This window comes from Protopterus annectens, chromosome 9.part0, assembly GCF_019279795.1.
Source record: "Protopterus annectens isolate FY-2018-M chromosome 9.part0, PAN1.0, whole genome shotgun sequence".
Taxonomy (NCBI): Eukaryota; Metazoa; Chordata; order Ceratodontiformes; family Protopteridae; genus Protopterus; species Protopterus annectens.
The window spans coordinates 685,013,225-685,034,086 of record NC_056743.1 but is presented as its reverse complement, the minus strand read 5'-3'; the positions used below and the strand labels follow the sequence as shown (position 1 = coordinate 685,034,086).

The 20,862-nt window shown below is 40.8% G+C and overlaps 1 protein-coding gene across 2 annotated transcripts in view; it reads right to left on the bottom strand.

Moving 5' to 3' along the window:
• Window positions 1-20,862, bottom strand: part of CCHCR1 (coiled-coil alpha-helical rod protein 1) — a 673,784-nt gene that overhangs the window by 24,268 nt on the left and 628,654 nt on the right. For both annotated transcript variants that reach the window (XM_044083293.1, XM_044083292.1), the window contains exon 16: window positions 6,457-6,598. In XM_044083293.1, the coding sequence (XP_043939228.1) occupies window positions 6,457-6,598 (142 nt within the window). The remainder of the gene's footprint in view (window positions 1-6,456; window positions 6,599-20,862) is intronic.

Sequence of the window (20,862 nt, the reverse complement as noted above, 5' to 3'; positions counted from 1 at the left end):
TGCAGTTACAGTTGTGTTGGCACAGTTTGTAAGGTATAATGTTTGCAAGTGAGATTGTGTCATTATGGTTTATTTTCATTTATATAAATGTAAGATTTAGAGGTTTAAAAGAAGGCAGGATTTGAATGAGTTATGTAATGGTTGACCAACGAATGGATATATTAAAAGTGATGCATAATGTTTGCAGTTACAGTTGTGTTGGCACAGTTTGTAAGGTATAATGTTTGCAACTGAGATTGTGTCGTTATGGTTTATTTTCATTTATATAAATGTAAGATTGCCTATGTCATATATGAAAATTTAAATAAAGATGTTTTTTGTTTAAAATAAAGACTTCTCAGCAAGTAAGATAGCTTAACAGGAATCCCTCCATCATACAAACATTGAAAATAATGGCTATTTACAGTTCTTTTCAATGTCCACTAAGCAAGTTCAACACCTAAAACAGTCTTAAGTTTACTCTTCTCTGATTTGCCTATCAGGCCCTCTATTTTCTCTTTAATTTAATTCTACTCATAAAGTAATTATGTTTCTTCAGAGCTAAATGAATTCATGCTTATTTTCCAGCTCCTTCATTATAGTCACTGCCATGTTCCTGTCGGTCTGAATCAATCTATTCTTGACCATTACTAAGAAGTAATCATTAATCCTACCCTCTAAGAAACATTGAAGATCATTAAAAAAACATCCAAAATTCTGCTGCATCTTTTTAAGGAGCTTTAATAAATTTGCTATCATGGGATGAAAGAATAGTTGTGTAAGAACTTACCATAACCTTAGATGTCCTTCTCCTTCCATGTTGCAGTATTCATAACTGTAGGAAGGTTGCTGCCTGCAGCACCAGACATCTTGCCAGTATACCAAAGTCTTAGGAACGGGTACCTGCTATGTTGCTTGTCAGGGCCATAAACCAACGTCAGCTATAAGTTATGTCTGCACGTACCCTCTTCAGAAATGACTGCTGCATACAGTAGTACTCCTGGGGAGCAAGGAAAGGAAGATTTTCAGACCCATATATGCCATTAGGCCAAAGGAACCCAATAAATGTATGTGCCTGTTACAGTATCCTGTTTGGATGGAGAAAAGTAGGGAAAGTCACTCCAGATGGACAAAACATGAGCTTTCTGCTGTTACACCTCTTGCCCCAGGAAAAGATGGACAAAACAGAGCAAGAAGGGGTTGGGGGGACTGAATACTGCAACATGGAAGAGAAGGACATCTCAAGTTCTGGTAAGTTCTTACACAACTATTCTATGTCCTATTCTCATGTTGCAGTATTCATAACTGTAGCGAGAGTACCCAAGCTTTAGGTATGGGCCTGGGAGGTAGGTAAAAGGACCTGATCTATGAGACCCTGTAAAATTGATCTAGCAAACCTAGTTCTGGCACTGGTGACCAAGTCTAGCTTGTAGTGCTTGGTAAAGGTATAGACCGAGGACCAGGTGGCTACTTCCAGAACGGAAGCATAGTCCACCCCCCTGAAAAAGGCTTCTAAAGAGGCAGCTGCCTTTGTAGACTGCACTCTCACACTGGTAGTTAAAAACTTTCCATGAAAGGAATAACTGGCAGAGATAGCTTTAGAAATCCATGATGATATAGTCTATTTAGAGAGTGCCTTCTCCAAGGCCCTTAGGTGAAAAGAGACAAACAGCTGGGCAGACTTTCTAATGGATGTGGTCTTGTCCAGGTAATACCTAAGCTGCCTATGAACATCCAAGGAATGTAGGGTTCTTTCAAAGGGATTTTGAGGTTGAGGGAAAAAAACAGGGAGTTTAATGGCTTGCTTTAAGGACAGTTCATTGGCCACTTTAAGCATGAATAAGGGGTTAGTCCTGAAGGAAACTCTGTCCTCATGTAAGATGAGGTAAGGGGGGTTAGTTATCAAAGCTTGGATTTCCGAGACCCTCCTGGTGGATGTGAGGGTACATAGTTTAAATGATGCTGAGTGAGCTGGTTCAAAAGGAGGTAGTGTGAGTTTTTCAGGGACAAAATTAAGGTCCCATGAAGGTATCAGTTTTCGAGGGGGCTGATATGGAGGACCCCTCTTAAGAATACTTTTATCTCTAGTCTGGATGCCAAGGGAGGAACCAAAGGGAGACAAGCGGAAATGGCTGTTAAGTGTATCTTAACAGAAGATTAAGTCAGCCTTGAATGTAGAAGCTCATACAAGAAAGGACTCATCAGTACAGGAATAAGAAAGGGGTCCTGATTTTTCTTCTGACACCACCTGGTGAATCTTTTCCATTTTGACACAATTTCTCCTGGTACTAGGTTTCCTGGCCTCCTGCAGGACATTGAGTACATCCTCTGAATATGGGTGTCTGAAGGGGATCAGAACTCTATCACCCAAAGAGTGAGTCTGAGGTTGAGCACTTGAGGGTGTATGAGCGACCCCGTCTTGTGTGAGTAGGTCGAATAGGTGGGGTAACCCGTGGTAACTGCCCTTGGCTATTAGGCTATTAGGTGAAGAAGGGGAAACCAATGCTGTCTTGACCAAAAGGGAGTCACCAGCAGGATTTTTGCTTTGTCCTTCTGAACCTTTAGAAGGACTCTTTGAATCAGTGTGAAGGGGGAGGCATGAACATACATCTCCGCCTAAGAAAAAGAGAAGGCGTCCACCCTCCATGCCTTTGGATGTGGATCCCTTGTACAAAACAGAGACATCTGCAGGTTCTTGGAGGAAGCAAACAGATCTAACTGAGTAATACCCCACTTGTGAATGAGCTCCAAAAGCACCTCCCTGTGAAGCATCCATTCGTGAGAGGGTGCAGAGGTTCTGTTGACAGTGTCTATCATCACATTCTCTGCTGAAGGAATGTACAATGCTTGCAGGTGAATGTGCAATTCTGCTGCCAGGGGGGACCAAATCTGCATTGCCAGGCTGCAGAGTGGTTAGGACCTTGTCCCCCTTGCTTGTTGATATATCATAGGACAGTCACATATTGTCTGTGACAACTTTTTAGGTGCCTAATAGGAACATTGAATGGAGGGTTTGCAAGGCTAAGAGAAGGGTCTTCATCTCTTTGATATTGATGTGGTCCCTTTGTCTGAGGGGAGGACCACTCTTCCTGAACTTTGATTTGTTTGCTTTGGCTTTGCAGGACTGCTCCCCAACCCAGGTCTGAGGCATATGAGAAGATATGTTGTGAGAGTGGTGGAATCTGCAAATATATACCCTGATTGAGGTGAATGGCTGCAATCTACCATTGCAGCTCTTTTTTTCAGGCATGGGAGGAGAGGTAGAGGAGTATCCATGGGATGTGAATGTTGGCTCCACCGACTCCTCAACACCCAGTGAAATTTTCTCATAAGCAGCCTTGCTAATGGGAGCATGGGTAACAAGGATGCCATGTGGCCTAGGACCCTCAGGTATTCCCTGGCTGATAAGGTTTGGAGAGAGAGAGAGAAGTGTTTGGAGGTACTGAGTGATGGCTTCCACCTGCTGGCAAAGAATGAAGACTGACATCTGGTCTGTTTTTATCCTGCACCCCATGAAAACCAGGTTTTAGGTTGGTGTCAGGTGATATTTTTCCTGGTTCACATTAAACCCTAGGTTTGCCAGGGTATTGGACACCATGTCTAGGTGGTGACGGAGGGTGTGGTAATCCTGGTGAAGTATCAAGAGATCGTCTAGGTATGGATATATATGAATGCCGTGTACTCTGCAGTGGGCGATAACTGGAGCTACGTACTTTGTGAATACTCTGGGGGCTGTGGAAACCCAAACAGCAATGCAGAAAATTGAAAATGTAAGAAACATATGGAAAAGCGTAGGAACGTCCTGTAGCAGGGGTGAATAGGAATATGAAGGTAAGCATTCTTCAGATCCAGGTAATATCATGAAGGCTTGGTGAGGGATGAGGAGTAGGAGGTGATGCAAAGTGAGCATTTTGAAGGTAGGCACCTTGAGGAATAGATTGAGTACAGACAAATCCAGGACTGGCCTCCAAGGGCCATTTTTTCTTGGAACCAAAAACATCCTGGAATAAACCCCCTTGTTTGTCTGTTATGGAGGTACACTTTCTATGGTGCCCTGAGTTTGGAGCTGATCCAGGATTGGGGGGGGGGGGGATGAAGTTGACTTGTAGGCGGTTGGGGTGTCCCCTGAAAGGGAGGAAGTGTCCACCAAGTCATAAAGCATCATTTATGGATGATGAAAAAGATCCAGGCCTCTGAGGTAATTTTCCACCAGGAGGGTAGGGAAAGAGTGAGGATAAGGGAGTGGAGTTGGATAACGGGTTTGAGTCACAGTGGAGGGGCTCTGTCCTAGTCAGGCTGCCTCCGAAAGGGAGTTGGAGTGGAGGTGGAAGGTTGTTTAGGAGTGGAGTGTCTCCTAGGCTGCCTCTGTCCTTTAACCTGTGGAGCACTGGAATGAGATGATTGCCTTCTAACAAAGTTGGACCTTTGAGGAAGTTCCTATGATACCTAGGAAAAGGAGAGAGTAACAAATGCTTTAAAGTTTGTAGATCCTTGCTCTTTTCCTATAGGGATTTAAGGAGCTCTGCAGAAACTGCATCGAAAAGGGCCTTATTATCAAGAGGGGCATCTATTAATTTGGTCTGGACATCCATACGAAGGGGCTGTAACCTTACTCAAGAATATCTTCTCAGGACAGAACCTGAGGCTGCAGATGTGGAGGATGCCTCTACTGCATCATAACTGCACTTTATGGAGAGCCTGGTCATCTGGGAGGTGGTAGAGAGCAGGGCAGAGAGTTGTGACTTAGGAGAGTCTGGCACATCTGGAATCAGTGCAGAAGCTTTTGATAGGGTATCTAAAACAAACCTAGCCATGTGGGTTTGGTAGCTTAGGCCTCTGATGGCTAGAGTTGAATAAGTATATACCTTTTTCCCTAGTCTATCCATAAAGTTGCTGTCCTTGTCAGTGGGAAACAGAGAGGTGGAGGGCAACTGTCTGGATGATTTATCTGCTGAGACTGCAATGACAGCAAGGTCTGCAGGGGGGGTTCTTGAATAAGTACTGTGTATCCTGAGGAACTTTATAAAATCTATCTGGACGTTTAGAAGTTGGGGGCTGAGAGTCAGGGGTCTGGGATGCAGCCAGAAAGGCATCATGAAATGCTGGAAGCAGGGGACTGTAGATGGAGAGGGCTGGTCCATCTGCAGTAATTCAAAGTATCTCTTTTTTGTTTCAGAGACATCTGAGGCCTGCCATTTAAAATGTTCTCTCATCAGGAAATGGTGTACCCAAAGAAGAATTCCTCTCCTGGGGATTCGGGACTAAGAGAGTCCTCCTCCTCAAGGGTAATAAAGTCCTTGGGAATTCTATCTGGGAGCAATAGGTAAGTGATTCATCAAAGGAAGACAGTTCTTCTGAATCCTCTAAGGCCTGCACAGATGTAGGGGCTGGTAGAGGTACCTGAAACTGGAGGGCCAGGAAGGCCCTGAAAGATTTTGAGAAAAAAATTCCTATCCAGGAGCTGGTTCAACTTCTCTATGTTCCTTATGTTTTAATTTCTGTTTCCTTTTCAGAGGAGTAGAAGGATGCCTTGACTTAGAGGCGGATGCCTGGGAGGACGGAATGGGTACAGTAGGCCCCTCCAACACCCCGAGTCTTGGTTGCCCTTCACCATCAGGAGCTGATGGCTGATCAACCTCGGCGGACGTTTCCACTGAACTGGCTTCCACCCTGGTTCCCGGTTCTAACTGTGAAACATGCGTCCAATGAGACCCTGGGCTAACATCTGCCTCAAAAGTCTCACCGGACTCCTGAGGTGCAGCATGGGCATTAGGCCTAACTTTCTTGGCCTTCTTCTAAGGCGGCTCGTCAGAGGTACCTACCTTACCCCTCCATGTCTAATGCTAGATGCCGAAGTCTCTGAGTTTCTAAATAAAGCTTTAAGGCAGCCAGACGGCTGCAAAGCTTTTAGGTACAAAAGACTTGCAAATATCACAAGACGTGGCCTTCACCTAAACATAAAAAACATTTATCATGCATGTCGTTATGTGGAATTTGTCTTCCACAAGCACACTTCCCCTTCCTAGCTGACATGTACGTTTGAAAAGCAATAAGAAGGTAACAAAAAACTCAAAGAGGTACTTATCTGTATCGGACTGAAACAAACGAACAAACTGATTCCCAGAGCTGGCAATTGGAGGTCCGTAGATCACTGCAGCAGAAAAGATTTGAAGGGGGTACGTGCAGATGTCACTTTTATAGCCAATGTCGATTTATGGCCCTGACAAGCAACATAGCACATACCCCTGTTCCTAAGACTTTGGTATACTGGCCGGATGTCTGGTGCTGTAAGCAGTAACCTCCCTACAGTTATGAATACTGCAACATGAGAACAGAAGGACATCAGATAGATACATGCCTGTAGCAACTCCTCCCACTTTCTTCTTTCACTTAAAATTAGGCTAGCCCCTGTGGCTTGCTTCTGCTAGCACTAACAGACCATTAACTCAAAACAATAATAAAACAGAATAGCTATACCTTTGGACATGGGGCCTGCTGCTTTTGGCTTGAATGACTGTGTGACTAGCTGCGGTTCTTCAAACAACCCAACTGTGTTCTTTAGGGGAGCAGTTCTCTTCTTCCTGTACTGATCCAATAAGCCTTCTTGACGCAGTGTAGCCTATTGTGGTCACAGAAAAGACAAAAGCAAATCAGAGTATGAGAACAAACAAAATAATCTGGGTCATTGATGCTTGATATAATTTTGGCCCAGGTGCTTCAATTAAATAGATGAAAATGTATGTACAAGGCATGCAGCATTTCTGCTGTCAATTCTTTTCAGTGAAGAAAGAGATATCTGATAACCTTAAATTCTTTTTATTAAATTAAAAAAAATGATGAATGACAAACAGTCCTGAACAAAGGAGGTTCATCAGAGCAGCCAGTATGCTCTGGTAAATGCATGCATAGCAATAAAGTTGCAGGGTACAAGCAACATATGGTAGCAAGACTCTGGAAACTGATAAATTAATTATTTGTAGGCAGTGTAATCAAGAGATGTGACTGAATGCAGTATATCGTTCTAGCATGTCTGCAATGAAGTGAATGGAGGGTAAAACAGTACATTAATATAAATGAAGTAAGCAGGACTTACTGACTACCTGAGCCTCAGTCAGACCAAGTTTAAGTCTATCTGGGGAAGTACTTGCAGTTCATAGTTTGTTAAATGCAACATGGTTAACCACTATGACAGCTCCAGAGATTGGCAGCAGTAATTTAGTACAATGACAGAAGTGACTCACTCTTTTAATAACGGATAGCACTTCAGCAGATCAAAAAAATAGTCTTTCAGGAACTGCAATTGCTGATCAATTGTCTAAGCTTCTTGCAATGTTTTTTTTCATGTGTTTTCAGCTAGGTATGCTGTTGTTGGTATCTCAGCCTTCTTTTATTGTGCCGTAGTTGCTTAATCTAAACCTTTTAGATTATATGGCAATATGTGGTAGAATTCAAGAGTTATTAGTAACTGTTTGTACACATTTAGTATTGTGTGTTTGCACCACTTGTTGCTAACTGCACTTCATTTAGCTAAAATTGTCTCTGCTTATATATGACTGAACGTTGATGTGTCATTTAAAGCATTTTACTACCTCTGCTTAGTTGCGACACTGTAGTACCACGTTTTTGTTGCCTGTTAAATGCGATTGTCTGTATCATGCCCTCTACTGGCTCTGCTTAACATGCCAAACAGTTGTAACTTTTTCTAGTGTGTTTTTTATACAAGGGAAAAAGTGTTGATAATTAATGTACATAATAGTTTGCCTTGATTGTGGGGATATTTAACTCGGGAAGCGTTTTCAGCCACACCAAGCAGCTCACTGTACTCTAGCCCATACTAATCGCTCTCTCCAGTCCATAACAAGCATAGGTCGCTGGACTAAATTTCATGTAATATACTCCGTTTGGAGCCAAGACATTTTTTTTTCTTCCCTTTTAACTGGGCTGTATCCCAAACTGCATGAGCTCACCACCTAAGTCCTAACCAGTTGAACTATACCTATCCTTCCCATACACTCTTCTTTATCTATCTGCAGTCTCTACTGTGGGCATAATGTGGCATAACTTTACCTGGATTGCTCTCATAATTATCCCAGTCTGCTTTCCATAGCCCCTACTTCTTTCCCATTTTTATTTTATGACCAATACCAGCTGTAGCCAGTAGATGATGCTATTTACCCTATAACATCCTCCCTATCTCTATATCTACCACTAGCCCTTACACTAGTTCCTAACTACTATATACCTCCTCTTTTTTCAACTTCCTAATGACTCAGTCAAGTGTTTCTCAGCCTCATTGTAGTCACACATCCACAGGTATAAGGTTTTATGCCTTGCTCCCTACCGAACCATTTCAGTATCTTACTACTAATTATCTAAACCCAGATGTTAAGATAGCTGTCCTCTTGGTGTGGTGCCTGAGCTCCCTCACTGTTCATGTGGTAATAATTGTAGCAAGCATGTTTTTTTGATTAGGACTATATATTGTGATACTTGTCCTTTATGCTGAGAAACTGGACGTTTGCATTGTATTTGCCAGTGGGCCACTTAAGCAGTGCAAACATTAGCCCTATTACTATATTTTGGTTGTCCTGCTACTCTCAGTCTATTCATCTGCCTACTCTTATTCCAGTTTGAGCATTATTAGCCAATTATTACATACCTTCAGTATTTTTCATAAGTTATATCAGTACCTTTCTCTGTTAACATTAACTCTCTCTACTCCTATTAGGTGATACTACTATAATTTGTGCTCCTCCCTCACTTTGGGGGATTCAGGGAACTCCCAAGAAAAGTCTGGTCCCAGAGAACCCCCAGTCATTCAGTGGAAGATGACACCCCTTGGTCTGCTGCCTGACATTCAAAAGTGAATGGACGTGTACTAGTTTTTAGCCAAGAGTAATAGTTGTTCCCATAACTCAGTCTCTCTTTCTGGTTCTCCTTCGTACATCACCCCTCCTGTCTCCCTAGCATTCGCTAGCCTACACTGTTCTCCTTTTCCTGGCTCTCATCCCAACACCTCCCACTCCCCCCAATTATTCACCTAGCACCAGGTTGCTGTACCATCCCTGCCTATACTATTCTCCCACGTCTTTCTGCTCTACCCCTACTTAATACTGTATTCCACCCACACTTGTCATCTTAGTCATTAAACAGTACATCTCTCTGCCTGCATACCTATTCCATCTACCCTATTGCTCCCCACCTGATAACAATTACAATAATAAATCCAATCTTCCACTAAAAGTTAATAGAAACACTAAATACTCCACTCTCCTCTCTTCCCTAACACTAAGGGCTCCAGCCTCTACTTCTCCTTACCTTACTGATTGTTTTTCTTTCTTCCTTCTCTTACGTGCTGTACAAAGTCGATCAGCCCATCCTGCTTCACTCGGGCTCACTCCAGTCTCGTACCCTACCCCCATTCCCATCCACCCCATATACATTATATTTATAGATAGCCAAACCACATCCACACTATCACCCAAACAGCACACACTACATTCAAACTCCACCCATTTAATATATCCTACTCGACTTATCCCCTAACCAACTTCCCTTCCACCTTCATTCACTATGTACTCCTGCATTCTACAACAATCTTATCCCCTTCCTACTACCTCCTTCAGTACCTCTGCATTCATCCTATACCCACAATGACACTGTTAACTATAACTACACTACTCCTTCCTCTGTCTCCATCTCTCAGTCCTTCTTCATCTCACCTCACCTTATCCTACTCATGCACATTTCACATCCACCTCTATCATTTCTGACCAACCCTCCTTTCATACATCATACTCCAATATATTCTCTAGCCTTTACTCTACACTTTGCTGCTCTTCAAACCCCAAATCTTTTCATGCACACTTAATACTCCACCTACAATATTTCTCATACTACACTGCAACTCCAAACGCAAACTGCTGTCAACACTACACTTACATAGTACCACTACCCTATCTCAATGTGGGGACATCACCCCAACCCTGGACCTACTCTATCTGCCTCTTCCTCCCCCAAATCTCACAAGTCCCTAAACCTCATCACCATTAACATACAAAGTATTAGAAACAAAATCCCAGAATTCCATGCCTGGATATCCCATTTCAAACCAGATATACTCACTGTAACTGAGACATAGCTAAAACCATATATAAAAGACACCGAATTTCTTCCTCCAGGTTTCTCCTGTCTAAGATCAGACAGACCTCATAAGAATGTTGGAGGGGTAGAACTTCTCTACCCTAACTCCCTTACCATCATCCCTTACTAAAACCCTATTCCTCAATTCTCCTCAGCCGAAATCATCATAGCGCATTTAAACATGAATTAATTCAAAACTCTCACTTTGGTAGTCTTATATATTCCACCAGGCAATAATATCCCTATATTAGAAGAAAATTTAGCATGGACCTCAAATAATACCCACAATGAAACAATAATTCTAGGAGATGTTAACATAAACTGGCTAGATCACACAATTATGTCTCCCATCAACCTCTATAACTCCACTCAGCTCATCACTAGCATAACCCCACCTAGAAATAATAACAGTGTTTCTATTCTCAACTGGATTTTAGTGTCTGACCCTAACAAAATTTCTTCAGCTGGAACCCACCCCTGCAATACCAGTGGCCTTCAGCCTGCCTACATAACATGCAACACCTCCACAGCCCTGAACCATCACCAATACAAACCCCTAGAAAGTTAGCTAACTTTGACTCAACAAACTTCAATGAAACACTGAGTAAAATCAACTGGAATACACTAAAATTGGTACCATCGATGAAGCTCTTGAATTACTCAATTCAGCATTCCTAAACATCCTCAGTAGAATGCCCCCCTCCTTCGAAACAAGAGAATAAAACCAAATCATGCAATCTGGTTTACTAGAGAAACCAAATAACTTATGACTACAAGAGAGAACATGGAAAAAAATGGCAGAAAACTAAAAACCCCATCGAACTCCAACTCTTCAAACAGCTCTGCAACCAAGTTAAACGTCTAGTCATTAAAGATAAACAATACTACCTCCATCTCCAAAATGACTGTAACCATAACCCAAAAAGATTTTGGAACTCAGTCTCTACTTTATTCAACCCAGGCTCCAAAAGCAACTCCAGCCCAAATCCAGACAAAACCCCTGCCGAACTCTCTTCACTTTTCAATTACTACTTTATAGATACTATAGCCAAACTAGCTGCCACTTTTCCACAAACTAGTCATAACAACAACAACCCCATAACTCATTCCTCATCAACAAATTCTTCTTCCCAGCCTTTTACTTTCTCTCCTATTCATGCTTCTGCCATAACTAAGCTTTTGTTAAAACTCAAACATGGTAGCACCACAGATAACCTACCCCTGAGTATCTACAAATGTTAGCCAAATATATCAGCTATCCCATCAGTATTCTCGTAAACAGATCTGTCCAAGAATCCTATGTACCCTCCATCTGGAAAAAAACCTACATCATTACTCTTCATAAAGGAGGTAACACAGACATCTCTAATTTCCGTCATATTGCCATACAATCCTCCATCTCTAAAATAATGGAAAAATGCATTCAAACCCAACTCATGAATGATCTACTCCAAAACAAACTCCTTTCCACCACTCAGCATGGCTTTCAACCTGGACACATCACTAATACTGCTCTTCTTTTCTTCTTGAACACTGTCAGACACCATCGTAATGATAGCAAACTCATCTCTGCACTTTTCCTCGATCTTTCGAAGGCCTTTGACACCATCTCCAAATCTCTCTTCCTTTCTAAGCTCTCATACCTAGGCATGTCCATTGTCCGTCCTTGATTGGTTTTACAACTATCTTACAAACAGACAACAATCTACCAAATGGCTACACTCCCTCTCACCCTTTCTCACTACTGCCACGGGAGTTCCCCAAGGATCTATTTTGGGACCCCTTCTCTTCGGTATCTTCATTAACGTCTTTCACTCTGCTATCAATCATGCATCTATAGTAATAGACGCAGATGATTCTATTACCTGCTCTGGCACCTCAGAAACAGAACTTCAGACTATGACCCAAAATACTTTTTCCACTACCAAATCCTGGATGATCGATAACCACCTTGCCCTTAACCACGGCAAAATCAAACTCCCGATCTTTACACCCAAAAAAACTCCTCTCTTAATAAATCGAACTTCACCATCTACTCATCTAACAAAACAGCCATAGAGGTAGTCCCCAATACCAAATTACTCGACATGACTGTAAACAATAACTTAACATTTGACCAACACATCCACATCATCATCAAAAAAACAAACCAAAAACATGGGACTCTTTATAGACAAACACTTTTTAAATTACTCCACTAAAAAAACACTTGCCTGGACTCTTCTACCCTCACTCCTCTACGGTGCCCCTATTCTTACAAACATCCAGACCGGCTTAAAAACAAGATGGAATCCTGCTATAACAAAATTGGTAAATTTGTGACAAATGCAAAACATTCTTCCCATCATTGCCACTCCTTACAATCCCTCAACTGGCTTGAACTCCCACATCTCACACACATACAACTATCCACCACACACAAAATCATACAAAAATCACACAAATGCCCAACCCTCACCTCCCTTCTAACTCTCTATCAACCAAATAGGCACCTCAGATCTGAAAATCAATCACGTATTCATGTATATAGGCCAAACCTCCCTGCAGGTCAGAATCTCTACTCCTTCATTGTAGCCAAACTCTGGAACACTCTTCCAGCTTCTCTCAGGAAACAGAGCCCCCTTATTCAAAAAAATCCTTACTCCAATATCTCCTCTCAATGGCTCTGCCCATGTACCATCTCCAACTCCTCGACAACCTGATATTCCTATTGTACCCCTTTTTAAAATATACTCATTACTCTTTCCCTTCTTGTCACTCTTGAAAATCTTCCTTTACCCTATCTGCCTCACAAGATATATGAACAATAGTGTAGTTACCCATGCTTGTCTTATGTATACTACATAAGCTATTCTGCTCAGTCTATCTGCCTAAAGTGTACTAAATAATTATGGCTTATCTGTCCTCTATGTTAAATTCTTATACACTGAATACCTTTGGCATGAATCAAAGCTGATTTCAATAACTTTAACTATCCGGCAGGGGTGTCCAACCTTCTGGCTTGCTGGGGCCGCATTGAGTGAACAGAAATGGTCTTAGGGCCACATATAAAATATATCATATAGTTAACTCTTTTGTTGCTCCAGAAGATCACAGTCGACCTCCTGGCTGTACTGTAGGTGCATTTGAACGATGAATAAATGTAATAAATGCCTAATATTTGCCTTAAAATTCTCATTCTAATTCTAATTCTCTAATCTAACAGCTAACTCTAACATCTTAGTTAATATATATATATATATATATATATATATATATATATATATATATATATATATATATATATTGTTTTTTACAAATAAACAGATATTCACTACAGCACTAGCATTTCTCACTGGGAAAACCATTCCAGCAGTCCAACTATGTAAAATGTCAACATCAGCAGTCCTACAATACTATAATCCACAAAAATAACCAACAAATTTGCAATAAAGTAAAGAATTCACATTACTGACTTAATAAAACAATTCTGAATAAGCTACAAGAGGGTCTCACCCAAACAAATAACTGGTGCCAGAAATATGGCCTCAAGCTAAATGTCACAAAATGCATCATCATCCCCTTTGAGGAGAGTGATGTCCCCACAAATTATCACATTAATAACAATGTTGTAAACACGCAATAAGTCGTATGGTACTTGGGTACCCAGGTTGATAGAAACCTGACTTTTGACCACCACGTTGTCTCTGTTGTAAGGAAAGTTTTTTACATGGCCCACTTCATTAGTAAGGATATCCCATCTAGGGACAAGGTCATAACATCCCTGTATTCTTCCTTTACAAGAGCCATTATTGAGTGCAATGCCCCTTTTGGCATGTGCCTCAGCAAAACACCCTGCCAAAAGAAAGACTACAACCATTTCTGACAAAAAAGGTCAAAGGACTAAGTTCACTTAGTTATCCAAACAGACTATAAAGCTTCTTGCTTTCCTCTCTCTCTCTCACTGGCCCCTATAAATTTCATCATTGGCTTGCTTTCCAGGCTAAGCAAGATCCTACCTTAAGAGACTTCCTTTACCTCAGAAATACTGGTTATACTTAAAATGCTCACTACAAAGACCACAGCCTTCACTGCAACATAAACAAGCCACTTTTTACAGACAGGTTCTTGACACAAAAACCTTCAACTTCTGTAAAAAGCTCCTCACATTATCAAACAATGTAGTTCAGCAACACGATGGCTGGATGGATAGCCATAAATGTAGTCCTTGGGTAAGTAGTATAGCCTTCATCAAACCAGATGGAAAATCCACATACTAACCTTTCCCAGCTCAATGGCTAAGATCTAATATTGGTTACTCAAGTCTAGTTGCCCAAAAAGAGGGACATGTTTAACTAAGAATTCCATTTGCAAAATTATATTCAGTATACATATTAAATCTCTCTCTCTTACACGCACGCACACACACACACACACACACACACACACACACACACACACACACACACAAAAGCCCCTACTTGTAAAATAGGCAACCTGAGTAATCACATGACACCCACTCACTGAATGAAATTGTCTGGAAGTCAAAATAGCTGAAAAAAAAATCATAATAGAGATGGATTCATCCATGTAATTTCCCACCACCAAAAGGACCATCAATAAATCAACCAACAACTGCTCTGCAAAAAGTAAATCAATAAGAAAACCATAAACTATAATGCTACATACTGGTGTAAACATATAACTTGTGTCAATCCCCAGGTTAATCCATACCAAAAGATTGTTTCAGAGCTTCAGCTATGTACAAACAGCTTTCTCCTAAAAACTTAACTCATTGATATTTGCCTTGCTGTAATTATAACTGTAAAAAAATATTTTTAAGTTTATTCTGTACCTCAATGATTCTCGCTGTTACGAGATGTAATCTCTGCCATATTGTATGAGCACTACATCCATAATTTACTGTCTCTCTCATGTATTGTATTATACTGTTTTGTGTTATTTTTGGAGCTTTTCTCCCCAGGCCCCCGCTGAAAATGGACCTGTGTCCAGTCAGACTTTCCCGGTAAACAAATGTAAAATAAAATAAAATAAATAAAAATAAACGTCCCTCCAATCTAAAGCCATTTGTCATTCAGGCATTCTAATTTGTGCAGAAGTTACTCACAGACTGACAGTTTACTGAGCTGTAATGCTAACCTTCGCTTTTGAAAAAAACAAATTCCCAGACTTTGTCAATAGCTCAAAGTGTAGAGAGGATTATTTATTTATTATATATTTATTTATGGAAAACATCTTTAAAACTGTTAAACTGATTACACACCCAGAAACACAGAAAAGTTATTGTGATTGTGTAAACCACAGACTGCTGCAAGAAATCAGTCACACTAGCACTCTATGCTTATGTCCGAACAGATGAATCATACCTGTCAATTCCAAAAGAAGTAAAGTAGCTTAATGTTGTTGTTGTTGTGTCTTTCGGCTTTTTCCCGGTTAGGGGTCGCCACAGCGGAACTCTGGTCTGCTAATGATTGGCAGTAGATTGTTACGTGCCGAGCTGCCAGGCCTGATGCACAACCTTCAACGAAGGTACACCCATTCACGCATGTCTCCACAGAGAAGACGCTCTAGCTGAGAATCTAACTGGGCAGCGTCTTACTGTGAGGCGACAACGCTACCGCAGCACCACCACCACAGTCAACCTTTTTATTAAGTAAAGTAGCTTAATAAGAAGGTTATTTGCAAGGTTACATGGCAGTTTATATTGGAAATAAGCAGAGATATTAAAAAGGCTCTGTTTTTCATAATTATGCCGAAAAGTCTTCCAAGGTAAATACAACTTCGGATTTAGTATGGAACCATACCTCTCAACCTTAGACCAAGAATTCTGGACAAAGCGAAAAATAAAACTGGGACACAGGCCCAAAAATAGTTATGCATTACAGACACCATTGAAACAACTGTAGCTGCAAACATTATACATCACTTCTAATCCTTCTATCCCATTATTGTCAGTTAAACATTATATGGCTCATTCAGTCCTGCCTTCTTTTGCATCAAAGAAAACCATCCTTTGAAATGACAAATGCATTCAAAATAATAAATAAAACACATTGCATCAACATCCTGCAACTTCCTTACCTGCAAGCAACCACAGAGCTTTCACTGAAACTAGGGCTGCTTGTTTCCCCAGAATGACAACTCTCCCTAATTAAGTCTAATGGTATACAATCTACCAGTATCTGGACTACCTGAAATAGATTAAATTATAGCCTGTAAATTGAAAGTACACTTTGTTTAATTAAACTATATTGCTAAGCCCACTTACTATATTTTTTCAGTAACATCTCAATATCCATTTCCAGGTCACTTTACAAGACATTGGCAGTAGCAGACTTGGCATCCTTCAGAACCCAACAGACCCACGCTAATACATTGTCCATTAAATGTAAATATCCATCCACTGTGAATGGCAAGAAGCGATGTCTTAAAAAATCTACTTCTTGCATGCGTACCCAAGTATTAGGTTTTGAAACAAAGAAACATATTCTCCACAGTCCGTAAGTCTCTGTCTTTAATAATCATCCACTGTTGCAGCGCTCCCAACACATAAGCACACACATACACACTAAAATCCCCAACATTTAAAAAATGACATTGTGCCCATTTGATTTGCCAGTATTGATGATCCGCCAAAGCTATGCTTACTTTTGTCCAGTCTACCACTGCTCAGAACCCACCAATGAAAAAATAGTACTAGGTGCTTTTTTGTTTGTCTGAAAAAAACAATACAACTTTATATGCTACAGTCCCACATAGTCAGTCCATTACTGACCCATTAACCCTAGGCTGCTGTCTCATTCTCGCTCCCTGGAACTGCATTACCTTGGATGACTACTTTTATTTCCTAAACAAAAGACACAAATTGGAAGATGAGGCAAAAATACAGGCATTCTTTGAAAATCCATACAGTTAAGAGGTATGAGTTCATGTTCAATACAACACTCTTCCTGATAGGAAAGCCGCAATTTAATGAAAGTGTACTCTTAATGTATGATACATTTGTGAGCTAACTTGCTTGTGTTCAGTAGGTAGACTGATCATTGTTAGCCTCTTTGTGCATGCGTCTCTCTCTGTCATGTACACACATATACACACACACACACACACACACTTTTTCTACTTTCACGCACACAATTCTGCTTTCATGCATGCACTCACTCACTCACTCCATACTTACCTATTAACACAGGTAATTGCTGTCCCTTTCAAAGGCAACAGAGGCAAATCCATACATGAGTCCCTCTTCAGCGAGAACATACACACACTGATTGTTTGGCACAAAATAATGGCGTAAACAAACTGACCCTTTTTTGGCTCAAAAACAAAACTAGAAGGGTGCTTTGGCACATGCACACACCAGCATTAGCGTTACAGGTCACAGGAGCGAAAAACACAAAACAAAAAAAGGGTTTTGGGGCATGCATACATCGATGTTGCAGTTAGAAGTTGAGGGCCGCATGGAAGAGCTCTGAGGGCCGCATGCGGCCCGCGGGCCACAGGTTGGACACATCTAGGTTAAAGTATTGTAAAATAAGGGGAATCTCACAGAACAAGACAAGGCACAACTGCAGAGTGCTAATGAAAAAAAAATGGAGTATCTGGATAATATGCATGAGTTTAGAAAGATTACTGTTAACTGTTTTTGATAACTCCAAAACACAAAAACTTTTAGAACAAGGACTTGGGCAACAGAAAGTAGAAAGGGTTGTCGCTAAATGCAAAGAGCCCTTAACAAGAAAAATAACCAGAGATTCTGTAGAGGTACTGGAGATATTTCAGAAATTTTACGAACATTTACATAAAGCAGAGAAATATGGAAATCAAAAAGAGCACAGAAGAAAATATTTATGGATGAATTAGGCATGCCAAGGATAGAGGTAGATGAGGCTCAACAATTAATAGTTAAGACAGAGGGAGAGGAGATAAAAATGGTGATATATAATCAATCTTCAGGAATGTCTCCAGGAATAGATAGTATTCCTGGGAAAGGAGGGAAGAAAGATAAATATTTGGAAGGCTTTGTTTAACAGCATTTAAAAGGAAGGGAAGAAGCACCAACATCTTGGAAGAAAGCTGTAGTGGCTGTAATTCCTGAAGACGGTAAAAACCCATCAGACCCAGCTTTATATAGACTCATTTAAATTTTAAACCATGATTATAAAGTTGTTGTTTGTCTTTTCGACTTTTCCCAGTTAGTGGTCGCCACAGTGGAACTCCGGTCAGCTAATGATTGGCAGTAGAATTTTTTATGGTGCCAAGTTGTCAGCCCGACGCCCAACCTTCAGCGAAGGCAAGCCCATTCACGCATGTCTTTTGGAGGCCACTCGACCATGGGGAGGACATGCAGGCTCCACACAGAAGGCACTCCAGCCAAGAATCCAACAGGAGAACCTCTTGCTCTGAGCAACAACGCTACCGCTGTAAAGTGATTATGTGTACACTAGCTAAAAGACGGCAAAGGTGTTGCCAAAACTGATAGCTATGGATCAATGTGGTTTTGTGGAGCGGAGGCAAACATTTGACAACATTAATAAATCAATGATGATCCAGAAGGAAGCAGAATGTATGGAAATACCAGTATTGCTGGTGGGTCTTGATGCAGAGAAAGCATTTAACAGAGTAAGATGGGATTTTATGAGTAGGACAAAGGAGGCATTTGCATTCCAATTAGGAGGCTATATGAGGGCTCAGAGGCAAAAAATTAAAGTGGGAGTGCTCCTCTATGATAAGTTGAGTCTGAAAAGAGGAACCAGGCAGCAGTGTCCTCTTTCCCCTTTGGTATTTGCTTTATATTTAGAGCCACTGGCAAAGAAAATAAGGGACTCAAAAATTCAAGGATATAATTGGTATGGTAATCAAGAAAATGTGGCTTTATTTGCAGACAATATTAATTTGTACCTGATAAATCCAGAAAAAAACATCTCAGTGTTGTGGGATTTTGAAACAGTTTCAAGTCTTTTCTGGATATAAAATTAATGAAGATAAAACAAAGGCTATAGCTGCAAATTATGCACCCACACATGAATTGGTTCAGCAATACCTATATTTATGGTAGCATGATAAGATGAAGTACTTGACAGTATGGCTTAAAAAGCCTTCTGTTATGGCAGCTAAGGATATGTGGGAAGAGACTAAAACAAAAGTTATGTTCTTACTGTAATGATTGATCCGTATTGTCTCATTTTTATCCAGTTCAACATTTGGGTTGTCATATCCGACTCGATTCAACCTCAGAACCTTCTTCTAAAGCTGTGGATCTAAGGACCTGACTCCTCCCCTAACCATAAGTCCCTCCTGTTCACTAAATTACCTCAGATTGTGCTTGCGTATGCCTAAACACCGATTTCCTTGTATAACTGAAGAAACCCTTAGATGTTACAGCTGGAAGACGTTAATACCACAGTAAGGTATAAAAGGAAATTTTAACAGACAGGGTCCTTATTGACCAGAAGCTGACTGTGACAATATTAGAAGGGGAACGGAGGGAGCTATAATGAAGCACGTGAAAATGACAACACGGAGCTACCATTATGGTTAAGTTCATAACTTCTGTATCTGATGTGGGACAGATTCCCAAGATGCAGAAAAAAGAAGGCACCTGGGTGGCATTAAGGAAGGAGATTCCTGAGATTAGTGGAACCAAAGGAGAAACTTGCCCAGGAATGCACACTCAAGTTGTAGTGAGACACAAAGGTGTTAACTGTGGACCATGTTGCTGCTGCACAAATGTCATCAGTGGGAACTCTCTTCATGAATGCTGTAGAAGTAGCTATTGTTCTAGTGGAAAGGGCTTTTCGTTTTGTGTGTAGGAGTAAACTAGGCTTACTACAAACAAAAGAAATGCAGTCCAACAGCCATTTGAAAATTGTGACTTTTGATATACTCTTCCCCAATTTCGCTCTAGAGAAAAATATGAATAATTGATATGACCTTCTGATGTCCTTGGTTCAATGTAAATAAAATCTGAGCTGTCTGTGAACATTTAGTGTATATAGTATATACTCCCCTTTGCTTGAGAACCTGGGGAAAGAGACTCAAATCAATTAACTGGTTTAAATTTACTCTGGATGTCACCTTTGATGGAAAGGAATAATTTGTTCTCAACATTAGTCTGTCTTTATGGAAAATGAGGCATGGCTGTTGGAATGACAGTGCTCGTAATTCAGACATCTACTGGAGCTGCTTGTTCAAGGGATGTTTGGGTTAAGGCTTGAAGCATGATAGTAATGTCTCATGAGAGAACTAGATCCCTGATCAGGGGTCTGAGTAAGAAAGCACAGTTGAGGAAGGGTTTTGGAGATTTTAAGACATGCTACATAGGAGTAATTCTGCCCTGTGAAAGTCTTATAGGCAGACATCTGCACTTGTTAGTGGATAAACTACACCCTTTCTGAAAAAGCTCTGATAGAATATTTAAGATTGATGAAAAAGGAGTGAAAATGGATCTAATCCTTTCAAAGAAGCCCAAATAGCAAACTTTTTCTATTTGCTTTGATAAATCTTTTTGGTAGACTTTTGACAAGCATAAATAATATGAACCACCAAACAGGAAACCATGGCATCTCTGGCTACCATCAAAATTGGAAAAAAACATGCAGTCAACTTTAGGGCTTCTAAGTCTGGTAGAGGCATCCTGGATGAACGACTCAGAAGATCCGCACTGGGATCTAGCACCCAGGGCAGGTGTAGAAAATGTGACCAAAGGAAGGCAAACCAAACCTTCAAAGGGACAAAACA